The sequence below is a fragment of the Hyla sarda genome, chromosome 1 (genome assembly GCF_029499605.1).
Source record: "Hyla sarda isolate aHylSar1 chromosome 1, aHylSar1.hap1, whole genome shotgun sequence".
NCBI classification, from domain to species: Eukaryota; Metazoa; Chordata; class Amphibia; order Anura; family Hylidae; genus Hyla; species Hyla sarda.
Window position 1 is genome coordinate 94,547,136 of NC_079189.1, and position 24,931 is coordinate 94,572,066.

At 43.6% G+C, this 24,931-nt stretch overlaps 1 protein-coding gene across 2 annotated transcripts in view; it reads left to right on the forward strand.

Moving 5' to 3' along the window:
- Window positions 1-22,091, forward strand: part of PDGFRA (platelet derived growth factor receptor alpha) — a 47,542-nt gene extending 25,451 nt beyond the window's left edge. For both annotated transcript variants that reach the window (XM_056558145.1, XM_056558156.1), the window contains exons 7-23: window positions 741-930; window positions 2,821-2,936; window positions 3,037-3,160; window positions 3,283-3,476; window positions 4,284-4,378; window positions 4,668-4,800; window positions 5,277-5,381; window positions 5,474-5,584; window positions 6,379-6,532; window positions 6,808-6,974; window positions 7,138-7,247; window positions 7,337-7,459; window positions 7,743-7,854; window positions 8,506-8,605; window positions 8,698-8,803; window positions 10,765-11,000; window positions 20,092-22,091. In XM_056558145.1, the coding sequence (XP_056414120.1) occupies window positions 741-930; window positions 2,821-2,936; window positions 3,037-3,160; window positions 3,283-3,476; window positions 4,284-4,378; window positions 4,668-4,800; window positions 5,277-5,381; window positions 5,474-5,584; window positions 6,379-6,532; window positions 6,808-6,974; window positions 7,138-7,247; window positions 7,337-7,459; window positions 7,743-7,854; window positions 8,506-8,605; window positions 8,698-8,803; window positions 10,765-11,000; window positions 20,092-20,239 (2,324 nt within the window). In that variant the 3' untranslated portion in view covers window positions 20,240-22,091. The remainder of the gene's footprint in view (window positions 1-740; window positions 931-2,820; window positions 2,937-3,036; window positions 3,161-3,282; window positions 3,477-4,283; window positions 4,379-4,667; window positions 4,801-5,276; window positions 5,382-5,473; window positions 5,585-6,378; window positions 6,533-6,807; window positions 6,975-7,137; window positions 7,248-7,336; window positions 7,460-7,742; window positions 7,855-8,505; window positions 8,606-8,697; window positions 8,804-10,764; window positions 11,001-20,091) is intronic.
- The last annotated feature ends 2,840 nt before the right edge of the window (window positions 22,092-24,931 follow it).

The window sequence follows — 24,931 nt, forward strand, 5'->3', positions numbered from 1 at the left end:
GAAGCAAATACACTGGCACATACACCAATAGTAGTCCAAATGATCACCAGGATCGAATGCCAAGCTTCAAGCACCTCCCCTGATTGCGGCAGTGCACGTTGCCAATCAAGGAGTGAAATTGCAACAAATAAGAAGAAAACAGTAGCCACCACTCACCATTTAGGGGTCATTTATTGCAGGAATCGGTGCATGTACACAACTTCAGCGGGCAAGGTATGGGGAGCAGGGGTCTCGGGACAGCACTGTTTCGCGCACCTCTTGCACTTCCACAAGCCGATAGAAGCGCAAGAGGTGCGCGAAACAGTGCTGTCCCGATACCCCTGCTCCCCATACCTTGCCCGCCGAAGTTGTGTACATGCACCGATTCCTGCAATAAATGACCCCTGAATGGTGAGTGCTGGCTACTGTTTTCTTCTTACTGTTTTCTTCTTATTTGTTTAAAAAAAAAAAAAGAAAAAAAGAGAGTTTCATGGCAATGCTCAACGGGGTGCAATAGCAGTGTGAAAGAAGCATCACTTAATAAGTAAGACATGTAAAAAATTGTGAAGATAAGGAAAATATTCAGTGCACACCAACAATTCCTGAAATTACAATTTAAACTTTTATCACTTTTTTGGTTCATTTACAACTTTACCATTTTGATGTCGTAAGAAGGGTAACATTTCCAGTTATAATTCTTATTTTAGGTTTCAGATATTATAATGGATCTAACATTGATTTTTGTTTTCATTTAATTCTAGATAAAGGGTTTATAAATCTGAGCCCTCATTTTGGATCACTGGAATTTGCCAACCTTCACGAAGTGAAGAGTTTCTCAGTGGATGTTCACGCTTATCCAAGCCCCAAAATGTTCTGGTTAAAGGACAATGTAACATTAAACAGGAGCCTGACAGAGATCACCACCAGCACACTTGCCACAGAGGAAACTCGGTAAATTTATGGATTTTTTAAAAATGTATTCACATTCTTATATTGTACTTAGCAAATAACGCTGCTTCATGCAATACAACAATTAACATTGTACGAGTGGTGGCTGTTACGCCTAGCGCTCCGGGTCCCCGCTCCTCCCCGGAGCGCTTACGGCGTCTCTCTCTCCGCAGCGCCCCGGTCGGTCCCGCTGACCGGGAGCGCTGCACTGTCATGGCCGTCGGGGATGCGATTCGCACAGCGGGACGCGCCCGCTCGCGAATCGCATCCCAGGTCACTTACCCGTTCCCGTCCCCTGCTGTCATGTGCTGGCGCGCGCGGCTCCGCTCTCTAGGGCGCGCGCGCGCGCCAGCTCCCTGAGGCTTAAAGGGCCAGTGCACCAATGATTGGTGCCTGGCCCAATTAGCTTAATTGGCTTCCACCTGCTCCCAGACTATATCTGACCTCTGCCCCTGCACTCCCCTGCCGGATCTTGTTGCCCTTGTGCCTAGTGAAAGCGTTCCCTTGTTTGTTCCTAGCCTGTGTTCCAGACCTCCTGCCGTTGCCCCTGACTACGATCCTTGCTGCCTTCCCCGACCTTCTGCTACGTCCGACCTTGCTTCTGTCTACTCCCTTGTGCCGCGCCTATCTTCAGCAGTCAGAGAGGTTGAGCCGTTGCTAGTGGATACGACCTGGTCACTACCGCCGCAGCAAGACCATCCCGCTTTGCGGCGGGCTCTGGTGAAAACCAGTAGTGACTTAGAACCGGTCCACTAGCACGGTCCTCGCCAATCCCTCTCTGGCACAGAGGATCCACCTCCTGCCAGCCGGCATCGTGACAGTGGCCCAGTACGGGAGATGTTACCCCGTACCCTTGTTGTCCTGTCAGGCAGAATCCTTCAGTGTCCCCAGGGCCCCTTGCACCTGTTTACCCCGTGTACATATGTTCTGCAGTGTATTGTATTATGAAATGTGTTGTATCTTCAAGAGTTATATCATGTGATTGTTACCCAGGAGGTACCAGTGACCAGGTGATCCCAAGAGTGACCTATGGGCTCCCAAGAGTGACCTATGGGCTCCCTGCTAGTCTCCCCCATATAAGCCCTGGGTGGAGCTTCTCTCTCTTTGAGCTCTGCTCTTCTGCTAAACTGAGGTCCAGTGCAGTCATGCCTAGTGTGTGTGTCCAGAGTGTTGGAGGCCTCAAAGTCCAGTCCTGCAGCCACCATTAAGTCAAGTAAGCTAAAGTAACAGCTTTATGAGTCAAGTCAGTCCCTGTCATCTGTCAAGTCAGCATGGTCTGCATTCAATTGTGCAGTCCTACTACAAGTCCCAGCAAGCCCTTAAGGTCTCTGCGTCACTGGTCACCTTCTTGGGCCTTGGCTGAACTGTATAGACTTTACCAACTGTCTACCCTCAGTAAAGCTACCGTTGTTCGTAACTTGGTGTCGGAGTCTTTATTGCCCCCGTGCCTAGCCCATGATCCAGCGGTATACCTTCAGGTAGTTATAGGCTAAACCACACCCTGGCGTCACGAATACAAGGGGTTAATGCCATCTGCCCCTAGGGTAACAACATCTGCCCTGCACCACACACCCCGCCACCACAACTGTATTTATTCTTTTAAGATAATTCTGTAAAGATGTTTCCCAGCGGAAGCATAACTACAACTTGCCGCATGCTAGTAGTTGTTGTTTTGCAATAGGTAACACGGTAACCACTTAGCACTCCATTTCATAGGACACCTCCATGGATTGGGTCTCCATGTCTCCTGGCTAGGTCTGACCTCTAATGGTGATGGGGGTGTCACCAAGAACCCTGTTTTGTAATATTGTGCTCACTGCTGGCATTATAAAGCTATAATTCATCAAACTGGAATATTCTTTTTATATTCAATCTAATTCTTGCTTTACCCAGGTATATAACCATGCTGCAGCTCATACGTGCCAAGGAAGAAGACAATGGTCTTTACACCCTCGTGGCCCAAAATGATGCAGAAATTAAAACATACTCATTTGAACTGCAAATTAAAGGTGAATATTGGAAACATTGATGAAACGTTAGATCATTTTTTTTTTTTAGAAATGTAAAAATAAAAAAATGTAAAATTATGTTATTTTTAAAATGTTCTAGTCCCGGCATTGATTTTACAATTGGATGATCACCATGGATCAACGGGTCAACAGGCTGTGGAGTGTCTGGCTAAAGGGATGCCTATTCCTGGTGTGGAATGGCTGGTCTGCAAAGATATAAAAAAGTAAATATTTATATATATATTTTTTTCTTTTTTCTTTTCTTTTATAGAATATGTCTATGACATTTGTTTTTATCATTAGGAGAATTTAACATTTGTGACAATCTCTTTATTTTTTATTGCAGGTGCAATAATGATTCCTCCTGGTCCAATCTGGTAACTAACGGTACAGAGATCAGCATGGAGACCCATCAGGAGAATGACAACACAGTAAAGAGCGAAGTCACCTTCAAGAAAGTGGAGGAGACAGTGGCAATTCGCTGTGTAGCAAAGAATGATCTTGCTGCTGTTACAAGGGAGCTGAAGCTGGTTGCACCTTGTAAGTCATTTACCCGTCACTGTAGTATTTTATATCACAATTAGTGTTGAGCGGCATAGGCCATATTCGAATTTGCGATATTTCACAAATATATGGACGAATATTCGCCATATATTCGCTAATTTCGCATATTCGTAATATTCTCGTTTTATTTTCGCATATGCAAAAATTCGCGTATGCGAAAATTAGCGTATAACAAAAATTACAATAAGCGAAAATTCGCATATGCGAAAATTAACATATGCAAATTTTCATATATGCAAATATGCGAAAATTCGCTCGCCAGTCTCACACAGTAGTATTGGAGCCTTCTTTACACCACACAAGCTGGAAGCAGAGAGGGGTGATCACTGTGATGTGTACTGTGAAAAAAACAAAAAAAACAAAAAAACGAATAATCGTAATTACGAATATATAGTGCTATATTCGCGAATATTCGCGAATTCGCGAATATGCGATATTCGCGAATAAAATTCATATTGCGAATATTCGCGAGCAACACTAATCACAATCTGACTAAAACTATAATATTACATATTATGTTGTAACCGTGCCAACAGACAAAATACATTGTCATATGTGTTCCCTGGCTTATACACAGGTATATTTCTATATTGGGAAACTGGGGTAAATGGAGTGAAGTCCCCATAAAAGAAAAACTATGTATCATGAGAAACCCGTGAAAAAATTCCATTAATTGTGGATACATTAAACATGTTTTTTTTATGGGAGATTTTCTTTGTACTATGGTTATTATCCTTTGATCTGTATTGTTCACTAATCTATTGTTATTTATTCTTCTTCAAGTTCTACGCTCAGAACTGACTGTAGCAGCTGCAGTGCTCGTGTTGCTGGTGATCGTCATCATATCTCTCATAGTCCTAGTCATCATATGGAAACAGGTAAGAGTCCAGATGCTCTGATCCATATTTGCTTACAATATCATACAGCCTGGCATAGTTTAAAAATGTAAACCTTAATGTAGAGTCTGTCACCAAACCCTGAAACTACCATGTGCCATTTGTAATGCTGGTGTATTGTTATATATATAGCATATGGGCCTTTGGGCTCTCCCAGCACCAGGCCCCAGGTGCTACTACTATCTTTTAATCTATTTAATGTCACATAATTCAATATTATATATTAGTTACCGTAGTATTATGAAATATTAAACCCATCTTTTATTTTCAGAAACCAAGGTATGAAATTAGATGGCGAGTCATAGAGTCGATAAGCCCTGATGGTCATGAATATATCTATGTAGACCCAATGCAACTGCCTTACGATTCACGCTGGGAATTTCAAAGAGATGGACTTGTTCTCGGTAAGTGGGTATATTAATCTGCAGCATTGCGGTAGTTTGAATGGATGATCGGATCGCCCGCAGCGCTGCCGCGGCGATCCGATCATCCAGCATGGCGGCCGGAGGTCCCCTCACCGGGCTCCGGCCGTCTCCCGGGGTCTTCTGCTGTGGTCTGAGATCGAGCAGACCAGAGCAGAAGATGACCGATAATACTGAGTAGTGCTGTGTCCTATACATAGCACTGCACAGTATTACAGTATTAGCAATCAAAGGATTGCTATAGATAGTTCCTTATGGGGACATAAAAAGTGTAAAAATGAAAGTAAAAAAAAAAAGTTACAACATTTTGAAAAATCCCCTCCCCCCAATAAAAATGTAAAATGTCCTTTTTTCCCATTTTACCCCATAAAGTGTAAAAAAAAAAATTAGCTGAAATCCATTCCTTTTTATAACTTTCTATGTGATTTACTTAATATATTTTATTTGGTATTGCGCAGGACGAATCCTCGGATCAGGAGCCTTTGGCAAAGTAGTGGAAGGCACTGCATATGGACTTAGTCGTTCACAGCCTGTGATGAAAGTGGCTGTAAAAATGCTGAAGCGTATGTTAAAATCATTTATCTATCTAATATTTATCTATCTATTTTATACATCTGACATTAGTGTATTGAATTTTCTGCACCTTTCTCAACAGCCACTGCTAGAACAAGTGAGAAACAGGCTCTTATGTCTGAACTGAAGATAATGACACATCTTGGAGCTCATCTGAACATAGTGAACTTACTGGGAGCATGCACCAAGTCAGGTATGTAATGATTGTTTACCTGGACAAACTACATCTTTTCTTGTTAGTGATGGGCTGGATCATAACACAGGAGACACATTAGTTTGGAGACAAATTACACAAACTGCTCACCCTGAACTGCCTGGTATATCTGTTGCATAAAAAAAACACATTTCACATGTCCTAGGGACAAGTCAAAAGTTTTGTTCGGTCAGGATCTGAGTGTGCAGACCCTGACTGATCACTAGAATGGGGGAGAAGAATGTGGTTACGTGACAATCCTGTAGACTTACATTGTAAGTTTGTCTCGCCTATTGCGCTCTTCTCTCGGCTTATTCTAGCGATCGGTCAGGGTATGAACACTCAGACCCCTTAATTTTCACTTACAAAACTTTTGATATGTTGTAGAGACATGCCAAAAGTTTTAATCTAAGTGGTTGACAGTGGCTGGAGCTGGCGCCGGAAGCTCGTGATGTCATAGTCACACCCCCTCATGATGTCACGCCCTGCCCCCTCAATGCAAGTCTATGGGAGGGGGCGTGACATCCGGCACGCCCCCTCCCATAGCCTTGCATTGAGGGGGCGGGGCGGGACATCATGAGGGGGTGTGGCTATGAAGTCACAAGCTTCTGGCGCCGGCTCCAGCGTTCGGAACAGTTTGTACCAAACACTGAGCAGCGGAGTACCCCTTTAAAGAAGTGCCTCTCCTAACTGCTCATTGCCCATGTGACCACTTACTACTTGGCTGCTATTGTGTTGTCCATTTCCGATCCAGATTCCGTGTTATTTTTAATGTGTTTTCCTTTCATTTCCAGGGCCTATTTATATTATTACTGAATACTGTTTTTATGGGGATCTGGTGAATTACCTGCACAAGAATCGGGATAATTTTCAAACTCGACACCCAGAGAAACCAAAGAAAGATCTTGATATCTTTGGTCTAAACCCAGTTGATGAAAGCACAAGGAGGTAAGATGTCAGCTATACCCTGAGAATATAACACTGGCTTTACTGTGACAGCTTCTGCCTGAATTGCATCTTTTATATATATATATATATATATATATATATATATATATATATATATATATATATACATTGCACTATAGGTTACCTATATATGTATGACTTGATAAATAGCAATAGGTTGCTTCTTATCCATGGGATCCTGGTATACAATATAATTTTTCAAGCTTGGTTAGCAACTCAAAAGTATATTAAAATCGAATCTCTTTACGTTCCAGCTATGTGATTTTATCTTTTGAAAATAATGGTGACTATATGGACATGAAGCAGGCTGATACCACCCAATATGTACCTATGTTGGAGATGAATGAAGCATCCAAGTATTCTGACATTCAGAGATCTCTGTATGACCGCCCTGCGTCTTACAAGAAAAAGCCTATGTCAGGTAAATTCTAATACAACTTAACACAACAGTATACATTTGGTGCCTTTCAAAATTATGTAGAAAATAGATAGATAGATAAAAAATCAAATATAATAAAAAAAACTTCACTTCCCAAAAATGTAGTGAATAAGCTTATGTCTTTTCTTGCCTTCTTATTAAACAGAAGTGAAAAACCTCCTGTCGGATGATGGATTTGATGGCCTAACTCTACTGGATTTACTGAGTTTCACATACCAGGTTGCCCGCGGCATGGAGTTTTTAGCATCTAAGAATGTACGTACAGTACAGCAATTGAATTCCTTTAAGTTCCGCATACCTTCTAAGGACCCTAATCTCACAGTATTTTGTTTATCCCCCCGCAGTGTGTACACCGTGACTTGGCAGCTCGCAACGTCCTGCTGGCACAAGGGAAAATTGTGAAGATCTGTGACTTTGGTCTAGCCAGAGACATCATGCATGATTCCAATTACGTATCAAAGGGCAGTGTATGTATCAAATCTACCCATCATTTACAATGTAACATAGAAGGAACATTATAATTACTATGACCACACTTCATTTTAGAGCAGAAATGACTGGTATACATGTAGTTCAAAGTACAGTAAATTACATGTCATCCGTCTTCAAACCCTAAATCATTCCCTACATTGAGACGCTCATATAGGACCACTCCCAAAGTTTACTGGATCTTGTTATGAACCAAAATTCTTGTGTGGAAAACAGAGTTCTATGGGTGATATTAAGTTTATGATGTCTTCTTCTGCACAGACTTTCCTTCCAGTGAAGTGGATGGCACCAGAAAGTATCTTCGACAATCTCTACACAACTCTGAGTGATGTCTGGTCATTCGGGATCCTGCTCTGGGAGATATTCTCTCTTGGTAAGTGAACAATGTGAATATATGTAAGAAGATGGCCTTTTGCTTATATGTGTCACCTTAAATGAGTTCTCCACTGCTCGGCGAATGCTGGAGCCGACGCTGGGAGCTCATGACTTCATAGCCCCGCCCCCTCAATGCAAGTCTATGGGAGGGGGCGTGACAGCCGCCACGCCCCCTACCATGGACTTGCATTGAGGGGGTGGGGTGTGATGTCATGAGGGGGCGGGGCTATGACATCACAAGCACCCAGCGCCGGCTCCAGTGTTCGGAACAGTTCCAACTGGAGTACTCCTTTAATATCAGTTTATGAGGAAAATATATGCAAACTTACCCAGACGATGGCCAAGATTTATCCAACTTTGTGAGAGAAAGAGTGATTTTCCCACTGTAACCAATCACAGCTCAGCTAACAAGCTCTGGTAAAGTGAAAGCTGAGCTGTGATTGGTTGCTGTAGGAAAGTCACTCCACTTTTTCTCTTACAGATTGAAAAATCTAGGACAACGTGTCGTATTGTCCCATGTATTTTTCCTCGACCATGAATTTATGTAGATTTTTATGTAGAAGTTGTCTTAAGTTAAGATGTCCTAAACATGGTATGAAATTGTACATGGCAGAAGAGCACATGACTTAATAATGTATTGTATTTGTAGGTGGCACACCATACCCGGGGATGGTTGTAGACTCTACATTCTATAACAAGATAAAAAGTGGCTACAGAATGGCAAAACCCGATCATGCTACTCATGAAGTGTAAGTATACAAATACCTACTGGAAACCAGGCTGGCAGCTGCTGGTAGTCTTTATAACGAATGTTACATTGTAAATTGTTCTGTTTCTATAGGTATGACATTATGGTGAAGTGCTGGAACAGCGAGCCAGAGAAAAGACCCTCTTTCTATCATTTGAGTGAAATAGTTGAAAGCCTTCTTCCTGGGGAATACAAAAAGGTATTACTATATACAGTGGATAAAGTTTAGCTCAATCCAAGTAGAAGAAAAGATGCACTCACCCCGTGTAAGTAGAAAAGACTTCTTTTATTTTGCAGTGCGGAACAAAGCAAGACCCCGGCAGCTTGTGTAGGGATAAAGTGCAGGACGCTGCAGACGTCTAAGTTGTGACAGCCGTTTCACCCGCGCATGCGGGCTTCGTCAGGTCTGACGAATCCCGCATGCGTGGGTGAAACGGCTGTCACACCTTAGAAAGTCTGCAGCGTCCTGCACTTTATCCCTACACAAGCTGCCGGGGTCTTGCTTTGTTCCGCACTGCAAAATAAAAGAAGTCTTTTCTACTTACACGGGGTGAGTGCATCTTTTCTTCTACTTGGATATGATGTTGTACCGCACTATATGCACTTCAGGATAGCACCCCCCGCATGCACGTGTATGCTGTGACTGAGGTCCATTCACATTGGCTACCGTTACTGATTGATTTGCTTGCCGCTGGTGCTCAGCATTGCTGTTTCTACTTGGGATTCAATCAGATTTGTAAATTACTTCTATAAAAAAACATAATCCTTTCAGTACTTATGGAGCTGCTGAAGTTGAGTTGTTCTAAGTGCTCTCTGATGACACGTGTCTCGGGAACCACCCAGTTTAGAAGCAAATCCCCATAGCAAACCTCTTCTACTCTGTGCAGTTCCCGAGACAAGCAAAGATGTCAGCAGAGAGCACTGTTGCCAGACAGAAAACAACAACTCAACTTCAGTAGCTGATAATTATTGAAAGGATTAAGATTTTTTAATAGTAATTTACAAATCTGTTTACCTTTCTGGAGCCACTTGATATAAAAAAAAAAGGTTTTTATCCTGGAATACCCCTTTAAAGCTTGGGTACTTGGGTATACAATACTCTGAAATTAAAATACTTCAACAATTTAGTACTTGGGTACGTGGGTATACAATACTCTGAAACATAAACCAAATTAACAAAACTAGAAAAACATAGCTTCTTATTGGACCATAGAAATTAAAGGGGTACTCTGGTGTAAATTTTTTTTTTTTTTTTTATCAACTGATGCCAGAAAGTTGAACAGATTTTTAAATTACTTCTATTAAAACAATCTTAATCCTTCCAGTACTTATTAGCGGCTGTATACTACAGAGGAAATTTTTCTCTTTTTGGATTTATTTTCTGTCTGACCACAGTGCTCTCTGCTGACACCTCTGTCCATGTCAGAATCTGTCCAGAGCAGGAGAAAATCCCCATAGCAAACATATGCTGCTCTGGACAGTTCCTAAAATGGACAGAGGTGTCAGCAGAGAGCACTGTGGTCGTGACAGAAAATAAATCCATAAAGAAAAGAATTTCCTCTGTAGAATACAGCCGCTAATAAGTACTGGAAGGATTAAGAATTCTTAATAGAAGTGATTTACAAATCTGTTAAACCTTCTGGCACCAGTTGATTTAAAAAAAAAAAAAAAAGTTTTCCACCAAAGTACCCCTTTAAATATCTGGTAGCTATTTGGCCTATCAATATTACAACTGGTCCTTGCATTAGGCTAGTGCTAGATTGTTACAACTGCATTTTAGCATGACATCAGCCATTCTGCAATGTATGAGCCAGTATATGGCTGTTGTTCTACCTTTGTTGTTGGATGATCAAAAAAATAAATACATTGGAACTTGCCACTGAAATGACTTACGAACAGTAACATGGCATTTGGTGTCAGAATTTGACTCTTTATACCAGTGTTTCCCAACCAGGGTGCCTCCAGCTGTTGCAAAACTTCAACTCCCAGCATGCCCGGACAGCCTTTGGCTGTCCGGGCATGCTGGGAGTTGTAGTTTTGCAACAGCTGGAGGCACCCTGGTTGGGAAACACTGCTGTATACACTGAAATTGCTAGTATAGTACGTATAATAGTATAGTACGTATAATAAAGTCTGTGCATTTATTTTTACCTTTTGTAGTGTTATGAGACAGTTCTTCATGACTTCCTAAGAAGTGACCATCCTGCCGTCACTCGAATGCGAAGTGATAGCGACAATTCTTACATCGGCGTGACCTACAAGAATGAGCATAAAATGAAGGACAGAGAAAGCGGCTTCGATGAGCAGAGACTTAGTGCTGACAGCGGCTACATCATTCCCCTGCCAGACATTGATCCAGTTTCAGAGGATGAGACCAGCAAGAGAAACAGGCACAGGTAATTTACCTATGGGGATAATGAAGTTACAGTATATGCATTTGGATGTGGAAGGTCCACATGTTTCATACAAGACACATGTATGACTGCTCGGGATCTAACTGCTGAGACCCCAACTGATCTCAATCACAGTGGTCCCCAAGTGGTAGCACACAAACAAGATAGACGTGGTCAGTGGGTAAACCCCTCTCATGTTGATAGAGTATAATGTTCATCAGTTTGTTATGATGACAACTAGAGATGAGCGAACTTACAGTAAATTTGATTCGTCACGAACTTCTCGGCTCGGCAGTTGATGACTTTTCCTGCATAAATTAGTTCAGCTTTCCGGTGCTCCGGTGGGCTGGAAAAGGTGGATACAGTCCTAGGAGACTCTTTCCTAGGAATGTATCCACCTTTTCCAGCCCACCAGAGCACCTGAAGGCTGAACTAATTTACGCAGGAAAAGTCATCAACTGCCGAGCCGAGAAGTTCGTGACGAATTGAATTTACTGTAAGTTCGCTCATCTCTAATGACAACCAGAATCTACTATTGAAAGATAACTGAATCCATGCAAAATGTCAAAAAACTGAAAGATGGCTAGACAGCATTAATGTCTACACTTTTTGTAATGTCCCCGTCCAATACCAAATTATTTTCATGTATAATAAGATAGGGTTATCAGTCTTATGTCTTGAAGGGGCAATACTTGTTAAGAGAATAGAAGTGACAATATATAATGGCACCTGCTTATTATGTTCATTGCTAAAATCAAACACTGCACTGAGGATGATACAGTGGGGCAAAAAAGTATTTAGTCAGCCACCAATTGTGCACGTTCTCCCACTTAAAATGAGAGGCCTGTAATTTTCATCATAGATATACCTCAACTATGAGAGACAGAATGAGAAAAAAAATCCATGAAATCACATTGTCTGATTTTTAAAGAATTTATTTGCAAATTATGGTGGAAAATAAGTATTTGGTCAATTACAAAAGTTCATCTCAATACTTTGTTAAATACCCTTTGTTGGCAATGACAGAAGTCAAACTTTTTCTGTAAGTCTTCACAAGGCTTTCACACACTGTTGCTGGTATTTTGGCCTATTCCTCCATGCAGATCTCCTCTAGAGCAGTGATGTTTTGAGGCTGTTCCTGGGCAACACGGACTTTCAACTCTCTCCAAAGGTTTTCTATGGGGTTGAGTTTTGGAGACTGGCTAGGCCACTCCAGGACCTTGAAATGCTTCTTACGAAGCCACTCCTTCATTGCCCGGGCAGTGTGTTTGGGATCATTGTCATGCTGAAAGAACCAGTTATGTTTCATCTTCCATGATGGAAGGAGGTTTTCACTCACAATCTCATGATACATGGCCCCATTCATTCTTTCCTTTACATGGATCAGTCGTCCTGGTCCCTTAGTAGAAAAACAGCCCCAAAACATGATGTTTCCTCCCCCATGCTTCACAGTAGGTATGGTGTTCTTTGGATGCAACTCAGCATTGTTACGCCGAGCGCTCCGGGTCCCCGCTCCTCCCCGGAGCGCTCGCTTCACTCTCCCCGCGGCAGCGCTCCGGTCACGTCCTCTGACCCGGGGCGCTGCGATTCCGCTGCCAGCCGGGATGCGATTCGCGATGCGGGTAGCGCCCGCTCGCGATGCGCACCCCGGCTCCCCTACCTGACTCGCTCTCCGTCTGTTCTGTCCCGGCGCGCGCGGCCCCGCTCCCTAGGGCGCGCGCGCGCCGGGTCTCTGCGATTTAAAGGGCCACTGCGCCGCTGATTGGCGCAGTGGTTCCAATTAGTGTGTTCACCTGTGCACTTCCCTATATCACCTCACTTCCCCTGCACTCCCTTGCCGGATCTTGTTGCCTTAGTGCCAGTGAAAGCGTTCCTTGTGTGTTCCTTGCCTGTGTTTCCAGACCTTCTGCCGTTGCCCCTGACTACGATCCTTGCTGCCTGCCCCGACCTTCTGCTACGTCCGACCTTGCTTTTGCCTACTCCCTTGTACCGCGCCTATCTTCAGCAGCCAGAGAGGTGAGCCGTTGCTAGTGGATACGACCTGGTCACTACCGCCGCAGCAAGACCATCCCGCTTTGCGGCGGGCTCTGGTGAAAACCAGTAGTGGCTTAGAACCGGTCCACTAGCACGGTCCACGCCAATCCCTCTCTGGCACAGAGGATCCACTACCTGCCAGCCGGCATCGTGACAGTAGATCCGGCCATGGATCCCGCTGAAGTTCCTCTGCCAGTTGTCGCTGACCTCACCACGGTGGTCGTCCAGCAGTCACAACAGATAGCGCAACAAGGCCAACAGCTGTCTCAACTGACCATTATGCTACAACAGTTACTACCACAGCTTCAGCAGTCATCTCCTCCGCCAGCTCCTGCACCTCCTCCGCAGCGAGTGGCCGCTCCTGGGATACGCTTATCCTTGCCGGATAAATTTGATGGGGACTCTAAGTTTTGCCGTGGCTTTCTTTCCCAATGTTCCCTGCATCTGGAGATGATGTCGGACCTGTTTCCCACTGAAAGGTCTAAGGTGGCTTTCGTAGTCAGCCTTCTGTCCGGAAAAGCCCTGTCATGGGCCACACCGCTCTGGGACCGCAATGACCCCGTCACTGCCTCTGTACACTCCTTCTTCTCGGAAATCCGAAGTGTCTTTGAGGAACCTGCCCGAGCCTCTTCTGCTGAGACTGCCCTGTTGAACCTGGTCCAGGGTAATTCTTCCGTTGGCGAGTATGCCGTACAATTCCGTACTCTTGCTTCAGAATTGTCCTGGAATAATGAGGCCCTCTGCGCGACCTTCAAAAAAGGCCTATCCAGCAACATTAAAGATGTTCTGGCCGCACGAGAAATTCCTGCTAATCTACATGAACTTATTCACCTAGCCACTCGCATTGACATGCGTTTTTCCGAAAGGCGTCAGGAACTCCGCCAAGATATGGACTCTGTTCGCACGAGGCGTTTCTTCTCCTCGGCTCCTCTCTCCTCTGGTCCCCTGCAATCTGTTCCTGTGCCTTCCGCCGTGGAGGCTATGCAGGTCGACCGGTCTCGCCTGACACCTCAAGAGAGGACACGACGCCGTATGGAGAACCTCTGCCTGTACTGTGCTAGTACCGAACACTTCCTGAGAGATTGTCCTATCCGTCCTCCCCGCCTGGAAAGACGTACGCTGACTCCGCACAAAGGCGAGACAGTCCTTGATGTCTACTCTGCTTCTCCACGTCTTACTGTGCCTGTGCGGATGTCTGCCTCTGCCTTCTCCTTCTCTACAGTGGCCTTCTTGGACTCTGGATCTGCAGGAAATTTTATTTTGGCCTCTCTCGTCAACAGGTTCAACATCCCGGTGACCAGTCTCGCCAGACCCCTCTACATCAATTGTGTAAATAATGAAAGATTGGACTGTACCATACGTTTCCGCACGGAGCCCCTTCTTATGAGCATCGGATCTCATCATGAGAGGATTGAACTTTTGGTCCTCCCCAATTGCACCTCGGAAATTCTCCTTGGACTTCCCTGGCTTCAACTTCATTCCCCTACCCTGGATTGGTCCACTGGGGAGATCAAGAGTTGGGGGTCCTCTTGTTCCAAGAACTGTCTAAAACCGGTTCCCAGTAACCCTTGCCGTAACTCTGTGGTTCCTCCAGTAACCGGTCTCCCTAAGGCCTATATGGACTTCGCGGATGTTTTCTGCAAAAAACAAGCTGAGACTCTACCTCCTCACAGGCCTTATGATTGCCCTATCGACCTCCTCCCGGGCACTACTCCACCCCGGGGCAGAATTTATCCTCTCTCTGCCCCAGAGACTCTTGCCATGTCCGAATACGTCCAGGAGAATCTAAAAAAGGGCTTTATCCGTAAATCCTCCTCTCCTGCCGGAGCCGGATTTTTCTTTGTGTCCAAAAAAGATGGCTCCCTACGTCCTTGCATTGACTACCGCGGTCTTAATAAAATCACGGTTAAGAACCGCTACCCCTTACCCCTCATCTCTGAACTCTTTGATCGCCTCCAAGGTGCCCACATCTTCACTAAATTGGACTTAAGAGGCGCCTATAACCTCATCCGCATCAGAGAGGGGGACAAGTGGAAAATGGCATTTAACACCAGAGATGGACACTTTGAGTATCTGGTCATGCCCTTTGGACTGTGCAACGCCCCTGCCGTCTTCCAAGACTTTGTCAATGAAATTTTTCGTGATCTGTTATACTCCTGTGTTGTTGTATATCTGGACGATATCCTAATTTTTTCTGCCAATCTAGAAGAACACCGCCAGCATGTCCGTATGGTTCTTCAGAGACTTCGTGACAACCAACTCTATGCCAAAATTGAGAAATGTCTGTTTGAATGCCAATCTCTTCCTTTTCTAGGATATTTGGTCTCTGGCCAGGGACTACAGATGGATCCAGACAAACTCTCTGCCGTCTTAGATTGGCCACGCCCCTCCGGACTCCGTGCTATCCAACGCTTTTTGGGGTTCGCCAATTATTACAGGCAATTTATTCCACATTTTTCTACCATTGTGGCTCCTATCGTGGCTTTAACCAAAAAAAATGCTGATCCCAAGTCCTGGCCTCCTCAAGCAGAAGACGCCTTTAAACGACTCAAGTCTGCCTTTTCTTCGGCTCCCGTCCTCTCCAGACCTGACCCTTCCAAACCCTTCCTATTGGAGGTTGATGCCTCCTCAGTGGGAGCTGGAGCTGTTCTTCTACAAAAAAATTCTTCCGGGCATGCTGTCACTTGTGGTTTTTTCTCTAGGACCTTCTCTCCAGCGGAGAGGAACTACTCCATCGGGGATCGAGAGCTTCTAGCCATTAAATTAGCACTTGAGGAATGGAGGCATCTGCTGGAGGGATCAAGTTCTCCTGTTATTATCTACACCGACCACAAGAACCTCTCCTACCTCCAGTCTGCCCAACGGCTGAATCCTCGCCAGGCCCGGTGGTCTCTGTTCTTTGCCCGATTTAATTTTGAGATTCACTTTCGTCCTGCCGATAAGAACATTAGGGCCGATGCTCTCTCTCGTTCCTCGGATGCCTCAGAAGTTGAACTCTCTCCGCAACACATCATTCCACCTGTCTGCCTGATCTCCACTTCTCCTGCCTCCATCAGGCAGACTCCTCCAGGAAAGACCTTTGTTTCTCCTCGCCAACGCCTCGGAATCCTCAAATGGGGTCACTCCTCCCATCTCGCAGGTCATGCGGGTATCAAGAAATCTGTGCAACTCATCTCCCGCTTCTATTGGTGGCCGACTCTGGAGACGGATGTTGTGGACTTTGTGCGAGCCTGCACTATCTGTGCCCGGGATAAGACTCCTCGCCAGAAGCCCGCTGGTTTTCTTCATCCTCTGCCTGTCCCCGAACAGCCTTGGTCTCTGATTGGTATGGATTTTATTACTGATTTACCCCCTTCCCGTGGCAACACTGTTATTTGGGTGGTCGTTGATCGATTCTCCAAAATGGCACATTTCATCCCTCTTCCTGGTCTTCCTTCTGCGCCTCAGTTGGCTAAACAATTTTTTGTACACATTTTTCGTCTTCACGGGTTGCCTACGCAGATTGTCTCGGATAGAGGCGTCCAATTCGTGTCTAAATTCTGGAGGGCTCTCTGTAAACAACTCAAGATTAAATTAAATTTTTCTTCTGCATATCATCCCCAGTCCAATGGACAAGTAGAAAGGATTAACCAGATCTTGGGTGATTATTTGCGACATTTTGTTTCCTCCCGCCAGGATGACTGGGCAGATCTCCTCCCATGGGCCGAATTCTCGTATAACTTCAGGGTCTCTGAGTCTTCCTCCAAATCCCCATTTTTCGTGGTGTACGGCCGTCACCCTCTTCCCCCCCTCCCTACTCCCTTGCCCTCTGGTCTGCCCGCTGTGGATGAAATTTCTCGTGACCTTTCCATCATATGGAGAGAGACCCAAAAATCTCTCTTACAGGCTTCATCACGCATGAAGAAGTTCGCGGATAAGAAAAGCAGAGCCCCCCCCGTTTTTTCCCCTGGAGACAAGGTATGGCTCTCCGCTAAATATGTCCGCTTCCGTGTCCCTAGCTACAAGTTGGGACCACGCTATCTTGGTCCTTTCAAAATTTTGTGTCAAATTAATCCTGTCTCTTATAAACTTCTTCTTCCTCCCTCTCTTCGTATCCCTAATGCCTTTCACGTCTCTCTTCTCAAACCACTCATCCTCAACCGTTTTTCTCCCAAATCTGTTCCTCCCACTCCTGTTTCCGGCTCCTCGGACATCTTCTCGGTCAAAGAAATTTTAGCTGCCAAAAAGGTCAGAGGGAAAAAATTTTTTTTAGTGGACTGGGAGGGTTGTGGTCCTGAAGAGAGATCCTGGGAACCTGAGGACAACATCCTAGACAAAAGTCTGCTCCTCAGGTTCTCAGGCTCTAAGAAGAGGGGGAGACCCAAGGGGGGGGGTACTGTTACGCCGAGCGCTCCGGGTCCCCGCTCCTCCCCGGAGCGCTCGCTTCACTCTCCCCGCGGCAGCGCTCCGGTCACGTCCTCTGACCCGGGGCGCTGCGATTCCGCTGCCAGCCGGGATGCGATTCGCGATGCGGGTAGCGCCCGCTCGCGATGCGCACCCCGGCTCCCCTACCTGACTCGCTCTCCGTCTGTTCTGTCCCGGCGCGCGCGGCCCCGCTCCCTAGGGCGCGCGCGCGCCGGGTCTCTGCGATTTAAAGGGCCACTGCGCCGCTGATTGGCGCAGTGGTTCCAATTAGTGTGTTCACCTGTGCACTTCCCTATATCACCTCACTTCCCCTGCACTCCCTTGCCGGATCTTGTTGCCTTAGTGCCAGTGAAAGCGTTCCTTGTGTGTTCCTTGCCTGTGTTTCCAGACCTTCTGCCGTTGCCCCTGACTACGATACTTGCTGCCTGCCCCGACCTTCTGCTACGTCCGACCTTGCTTTTGCCTACTCCCTTGTACCGCGCCTATCTTCAGCAGCCAGAGAGGTGAGCCGTTGCTAGTGGATACGACCTGGTCACTACCGCCGCAGCAAGACCATCCCGCTTTGCGGCGGGCTCTGGTGAAAACCAGTAGTGGCTTAGAACCGGTCCACTAGCACGGTCCACGCCAATCCCTCTCTGGCACAGAGGATCCACTACCTGCCAGCCGGCATCGTGACAAGCATTCTTTTTCCTCCAAACACGACAAGTTGAGTTTTATCAAAAAGTTCTACTTTGGTTTCATCTGATCATATGACATTCTCCCAATCCTCTTCTGGATCATCCAAATGCTCTCTAGCAAACTTCAGATGGGCCCGGACATGTACTGGCTGATGCAGGGGGACACATCTGGCACTGCCTGATCTGAGTCCCTGACGGCATAGTGTGTTACTCAGGGTAGCCTTTGTTACTTTCGTCCCAGCTCTCTGCAGGTCATTCACTAGGTTCTGGGATTTTTGCTCACCCTTCTTGTGATCATTTTGACACCACGGGGTGAGTTCTTGCATGGAGCCCCAGGTTGAGGGAGCTTTTAAGTGGTCTTGTATGTCTTCTATTTTCTAATAATTGCTCCCACAGTTGATTTCTTCACACCAAGCTGCTTTCCTATTGCATATTCAGTCTTCCCAGCCTGGTGCAGGTCTACAATTTTGTTTCTGGTGTCCTTCGACAGCTCTTTGGTCTTGGCCATAGTGGAGTTTGGAGTGTGACTGTTTGAGGTTGTGGACAGGTGTCTTTTATAGTGATAAGAAGTTCAAACAGTTGCCATTAATACAGGTAACAAGTAAAGGACAGAGGAGACTCTTAAAGTTGCAGGTCTGTGAGAGCCATAAATCTTGCTTGTTTGTAGGTGACCAAATACTTATTTTCCACCATACTTTGCAAATAAATTCTTTAAAAATCAGACAATGTGATTTTATGGATTTTTTCTCATTGTCTCTCATAATTGAGGTACACCTATTTTGAAAATTACAGGCCTCTCTCATCTTTTTAAGTGGGAGAACTTGTACAATTGGCGGCTGACTAAATACTTTTTTGCCCCACTGTACATATCAGTATATATATATATATATATATATATATATATATATATATATATATATATATGTATAAATATATATATATATATATATATATATATATCATCTGTATAAAAAATTGTGAACACTGTTAGACAACATAAATATACATCACTTAAGAATACACAATGTTCAATGTGTGGTTACTTTTTCATAGGCACAGCCCATCTGTGCCTATAGTTAGAGGTAAATCCAGCTCTTAAGATTAAGTACCCAGCAGGGATACTACAAAAATTGATACTTAAAGGAGTACTGCAGTGTAAGACACTTATCCCCATATCCCCTTATCCTATAAGTGTCTGATCATGGGGGATTTGACCGCTGAGACCCCCTCCCGTGATCTCCTGTAAGGGGACCCAGCAATGCCGCTGCTGTGATCGGCTAATGCATTTATCGTCGATCTCAGCACCCCCTCCCCCCCCATACAGCTTTATGGGATAGGCGGGGATGCACAAACCCAGCATCTCTGCCTCTCCCATAGAGATACATGGAGGGAGCGTGTCAGCCGCAGCATCATGCTGTGGCCAACACGCCTCCTGCATGGGAGGGCCACAACAGACCTGGGCCCCGTACAGGAGATCACTGGGGTCCCAGCGTTTGGACCCCCCACGATCAGACACTTATCCTCTATCCTGAGGATAGGGGATAAATGTCTTACACTGCAGATTTTCTTTTCAGTCTTGATATTTATGAGGCTACTTACACACTGCCATTGTGCCCTGACCAGTTCAGGGTCAATTCGGCCCTTTTTTGGCACTGAGTGGACCCTGAATCGGTCAGAGCATATTGGACACTGCTGAGTCCCGATGGGTAATATTGACATTTAATGGGTTCTGTTGGGTTTTCATCTGTGGTCCGTTGTTTTTAGAGGAGTTTAGTGGAGAAAAGATTATGACATGCAGGATTTTTTTCTCTGTTAAACTCCTGTAATTTGAACAAACTTTGCTAGCAGAGCTCCTCTAAACGGAGCACAACGCTAATGTGAACTTGGCCTAAGTCACAAATCCAAAATCTTGAAGGTCTATGTAACAACTTACCAATTTCTTTAAATCAAAAATTAATACATCAATCTTTCATCTCCAGCTCCCAAACATCTGATGAAAGTGCAATTGAGACAGGATCCAGCAGCTCCACATTTGTCAAGAGAGAGGACGAGACCATTGAAGACATCGAGATGATGGATGACATTGGTATAGATTCGTCAGATCTAGTTGAGGACAGTTTCCTTTAAGATACCTGTGTCTCAATTTATTTTACTAACCACGTCATGAAATCATACAGGAAAGACAGTGAAGTCCAGGGATTCTATTTTTTTACTCAGAAAAACCACTTTGTTGCAATGAACAACATGAGATTGAGCAATTTGCTTTGCCAACCATCCACCAAGAGCACGGGTACCAGCAAGGAATTATCGCCTGTTACTGAGGCCCCAATTCTGAACTCATCCCAGTGCATTTTATCAAGCGGTACATCTTAGCATCTCAGTATATTTTTCCTATATATATTTTTTTTACATTTTGTGGTTGGACATGAGAACAGTAGGTTTGTACTTTAAGGGCATTCTTGACTCCAACAGACATCAACCTGCAGCTGAATTTCACCAATGTATTTATGTAAATAGTGAAGAAATGGACATATTATTTGGACTAAACTACAAGAGACCACTCGAGAATATTCTATGTGCTATATTTTGTACCAGGAGCTGCTGTTATACAATTGTCAAAGACTTTACAAACCACTTAAAGGGACTGAAGACATCTCAGAATAAATGCATTTCTTCAAAGATGCAAATGGACACAGGATGGGAGGATGTCTATGCCCCATCCTAAATGTTGTTTTGTGCAAGTAATTCAAATATCAGTATTAATACTAGATGAATTTTTATAAATCATCAAGAGTTATTGTTTCTAATCCAACTGACTTTAAGGACTACCTTAACTAACAGGAAGCTGTGGGTATTTTTCTGTGCATTAATACGGTACTTCTTACAGATCTTTTAATATGTAACCGAACTGACTTTGGATTTAGCAGAAAAGTATTGACCACTAGCGTCTCCATAGAAAAGACAGCGTTGACTAGATTGTGATTTGTTCTAGCATAGTATTTTTAAACCCTTAACTACATAGATATATGTCATATTTTTTAAGGAGGACTGGATTAATCTCCATCAACTATACTAGTAGAACCTATAACACAAACTGGTATTGTTAGTGTATGCTTCTACCCAGCAAATGTATTTCTCTGCTGCGGATTAGCCGCGCATCCGCTTTCTATGAACATGACATTAACGGTTACATAGCTAAAGGCAAAATAAAGCACTAACCCACTGTGCTTTCGCCCTAACTATCAAAAGTTTGTCTCAGGAGCTTACAAAAAAAAAAGTCTGACTCCTCCAAGACTCAATAAATTCCCATTAGGGTAGATTTCCACTTAATTATAAATTTCCCCCCCAAAATTGCCTAAAATGCCACCCTGTGTCAATAGGGATTTATGAAATACCATATTTTTTTTAGTTATTAGGGTAGATTTCCACTTGGTTATTTATTTTTTCCCAAAAAATGGCCCAAAATTCCGCACTGTGTCAATCGGGATTTATGAAACACCATATTTTTTTTTTAGTTATATAGTTTATAGTTTGTTTTTTTTTTACTCCTCTTTGGCGTTTTTCATCATTTTTGGGCTTAGTGTGCGATTTTCAAAAATCGCAGCATGTTGAGACTATGGCGTTTTTTTTTCTTTCTATGAAATCATGGCGTTTCTCTCTCTCATAGAAGTCGAAAAAAAACACCATTAAAAACACAAAGCGGGTTTAACATTGGTGTTTTGTTCTGGAGCTTTTACTTCTTTTTTTTTTTTTTATTAAGAGTTAAAAAAAAAAAAAAAAAGGGGTGGACACAGGAACAGGAAAAACTGCCAAAGCAAAAAAAAAAACAAATTTCCACACAAAGGCAAAAATGTCAGGAAAATGGTAAAAAAAAACGCAGTGGCGGTGTTTTTATTTTTTGAGCCAAAAAATCAAGTGGAAATCTAGTCTTAGTCAAGAATTTTTTTTTTAAATTTCAAATATGGGGGCTTAATTTTTTTTTAAATATTTTGGAAATTTTATACAGCAGGACATACTCATCTAATGAATTTATGCTATGATTTTTTTTTTCTACAGTGCCTGACGTATGCTAAAAGCAATCTCCGCTAAAATTTCTTTCATTTAGCATTAATGGGACCTGAGAGGTGCCAGATCATAAACGGTTTATCAGGCTAGTCCAGTGTTTCTTAACCAGTGCGCCTCCAGCTGTTGCAAAACTACAACCCCCAGTAACTACAACCCCCAGGCATACTGGGGGTTGTAGTTTTGCAACAGCTGGAGGCGCACTGGTTGGAAAGCACTGGGCTAGTCATAGAAAAGTATGCACATCTTATTAAAAACTTTCAATAAGGCAGACTATTAGACAACACTAACTAACTAAAAATAGATACTTCACTTCTACTGCTTGTAGATTGCTGGGTTATTCCAAATTCAGGGCCATAAGATGCTGGAATTAAAGGGGTACTCCGGTGAAAAACTTTTTTTTTTTTTTTTTTTACCAACTGGTGCCAAAAAGTTAAACAGATTTGTAAATTACTTCTATTAAAAAATCTTAATCCTTCCTGTACTTATTAGCTGCTGAATACTACAGAGGAAATTCTTTTCCGTTTGAAACACAGAGCTTTAGGAACTGTCCAGAGTAAAAGGAAATCCCCATAGCAAACATATGCTGTTCTGGACAGTTCCTAAAATGGACAGAGATGTCAGGAGAGAGCACTGTGCTCATGATGTCAGCAGACAGCTCTGTGTTTCAAAAAGAAAAGAATTTCCGCTGTAGTATTCAGCAGCTAATAAGTACAGGAAGGATTAAGATTTTTTTAATAGAAGTAATTTACAAATCTGTGTAACTTTCTGGCACCAGTTGATTTAAAAAAAAAAAGTTTTTCACCGGAGTACCCCTTTAAGGAATTTTACTGTATCGGCAAAGTATTTTGTGCTACCTTATTTATGGAGAGGAACAATGATACACACTTTGCACATATGAGAATGTCCTATACAATCGATTGTTTAAAGGTTCACAGTTTTATTTGTTCCTTCTAACCATTAACCATATCTGAATCCGAATTGTCATAACACAATCCAGCTGATATACAATAGAAACTGGAAAATGGTTCCCGGAACCAATACAAAGGACCAAATATATATATATATTTTCTGTGTGTGTATCGGCGTCCAGATTGCGACTTCGTTGTACATTCCACCAGCTATTATAACGTTACTTGTTGTAGTAATGGAAGTAATACTGCCATATCCTTTTTCTCGTGTTAAAAAACACAATCCCATATTCTCCAGGAAACAGGAATAGATACTTTATAAATGGGTTTTGTGTAAAAAAAAAAAAAAAAAGTCCTACTTTGTTATGAAGGACTTAAGCTAATATGATGTTATACATCAATCTGTATATTTTATTACAATATAGTCCTTAAATACTGCCAAAACAATTATGTTAAGCTGTATCACTGCCTTTGTTATATGTGTTTTGACTGTGATGTACTCCACAGATGCGTTAACTGTTGCACTTTTAAATGTCCAAAATTATATTTTAGAATAATAAAAACCTATGTGTTTCGAAGATGGAACATTGGATATGAGTAAATGGAAGTTCTTTTATGATAGGATGTGTCAATGGGAATCTTTCCCTGGTGTCGATGAACCATTTTGTCTCATGCTTATTGGGGGGTCATTTACTAAAGTCATCCCAACAATTTTTTTTCTCAAGTTTCGCACCCAAATTGTGTCTCATAATTCGTGCACCAGATTTTGCACCCAAAATATACAACCAACCCACTCCAGTATACTCAGAAAAGACGAAAAGGGGTCATGACCACCAGGAAAATGGGCAAAGCCCACCCGACAGCTCAGATCAGTTGTAAAAAAGGCAAAAGGCAATACGGTGGAAAAAATACCCTTTTGGGGGAAAAAAACACAAAGAAAACTCCACTCCACTCTTCATGAGGAGGCACAGTATTGGGGGGTTGTTATGAGGCAGACATGAGGCACAATAATGTGGCATTTAAGGGGGTTAAAGGGGTATTCCAGGAAAAAAAATGTTTTAAATATCAACTGACAGATTTGTAAATTACTTCTATAAAAAAATCTTAATCCTTTCAATAATTATCAGCTGCTGAAGTTGAGTTGTTGAGAACTGCACAGAGTAGAAGAGGTTTGCTATGGGGATTTGCTTCTAAACTGGGCAGTTCCTGATACAGGTGTCATCAGAGAGCACTTAGCCAGAAAAGAACAACTCAACTTCAGCAGTTCATAAGTACTGAAAGGATTAAGATTTTTTAATAGAAGTAATTTACACATCTGTTTAACTTTCTGTAGCCAGTTGATATATATATAAAAAAACGTTTTTTTTCTGGATAACCCCTTTAACCCCCTAAGGACCAAGGGCGTACAGGTACGCCTTCGCTCCCTGGTACTTAAAGAGTACCTGTCATCATCTAAACTTTCCCTGATCCCCCTTCCCATCTGTCCCTTTCTCTAACTATGCCTATCCCTGTGTTTATTGAGGTTTAAAACACTGTGGAAATACCTTTTTTCATCCCTCTTCATTAGCTCAGGAGCACTGTCTTTCTGAGGGGTGGAAGGAGGCGGGTCCCGGCAGGTATGATGTCACATGAAGCCTGGCTGGGACTCTGCTTCTGCCAGTCTTCCTGTATGCTGCTCTCCCTCTGCAGCAGTGTTTCCCAACCAGGGCACCTCCAGCTGTTGCAAAACTACAACTCCCAGCATGCCCAGACAGCCAACTGCTGTCCGGGCATGCTGGGAGTTGTAGTTTTGCAACAGCTGGAGGCACCCTGGTTGGGAAACACTGCTCTGCAGTGTGCATACAGA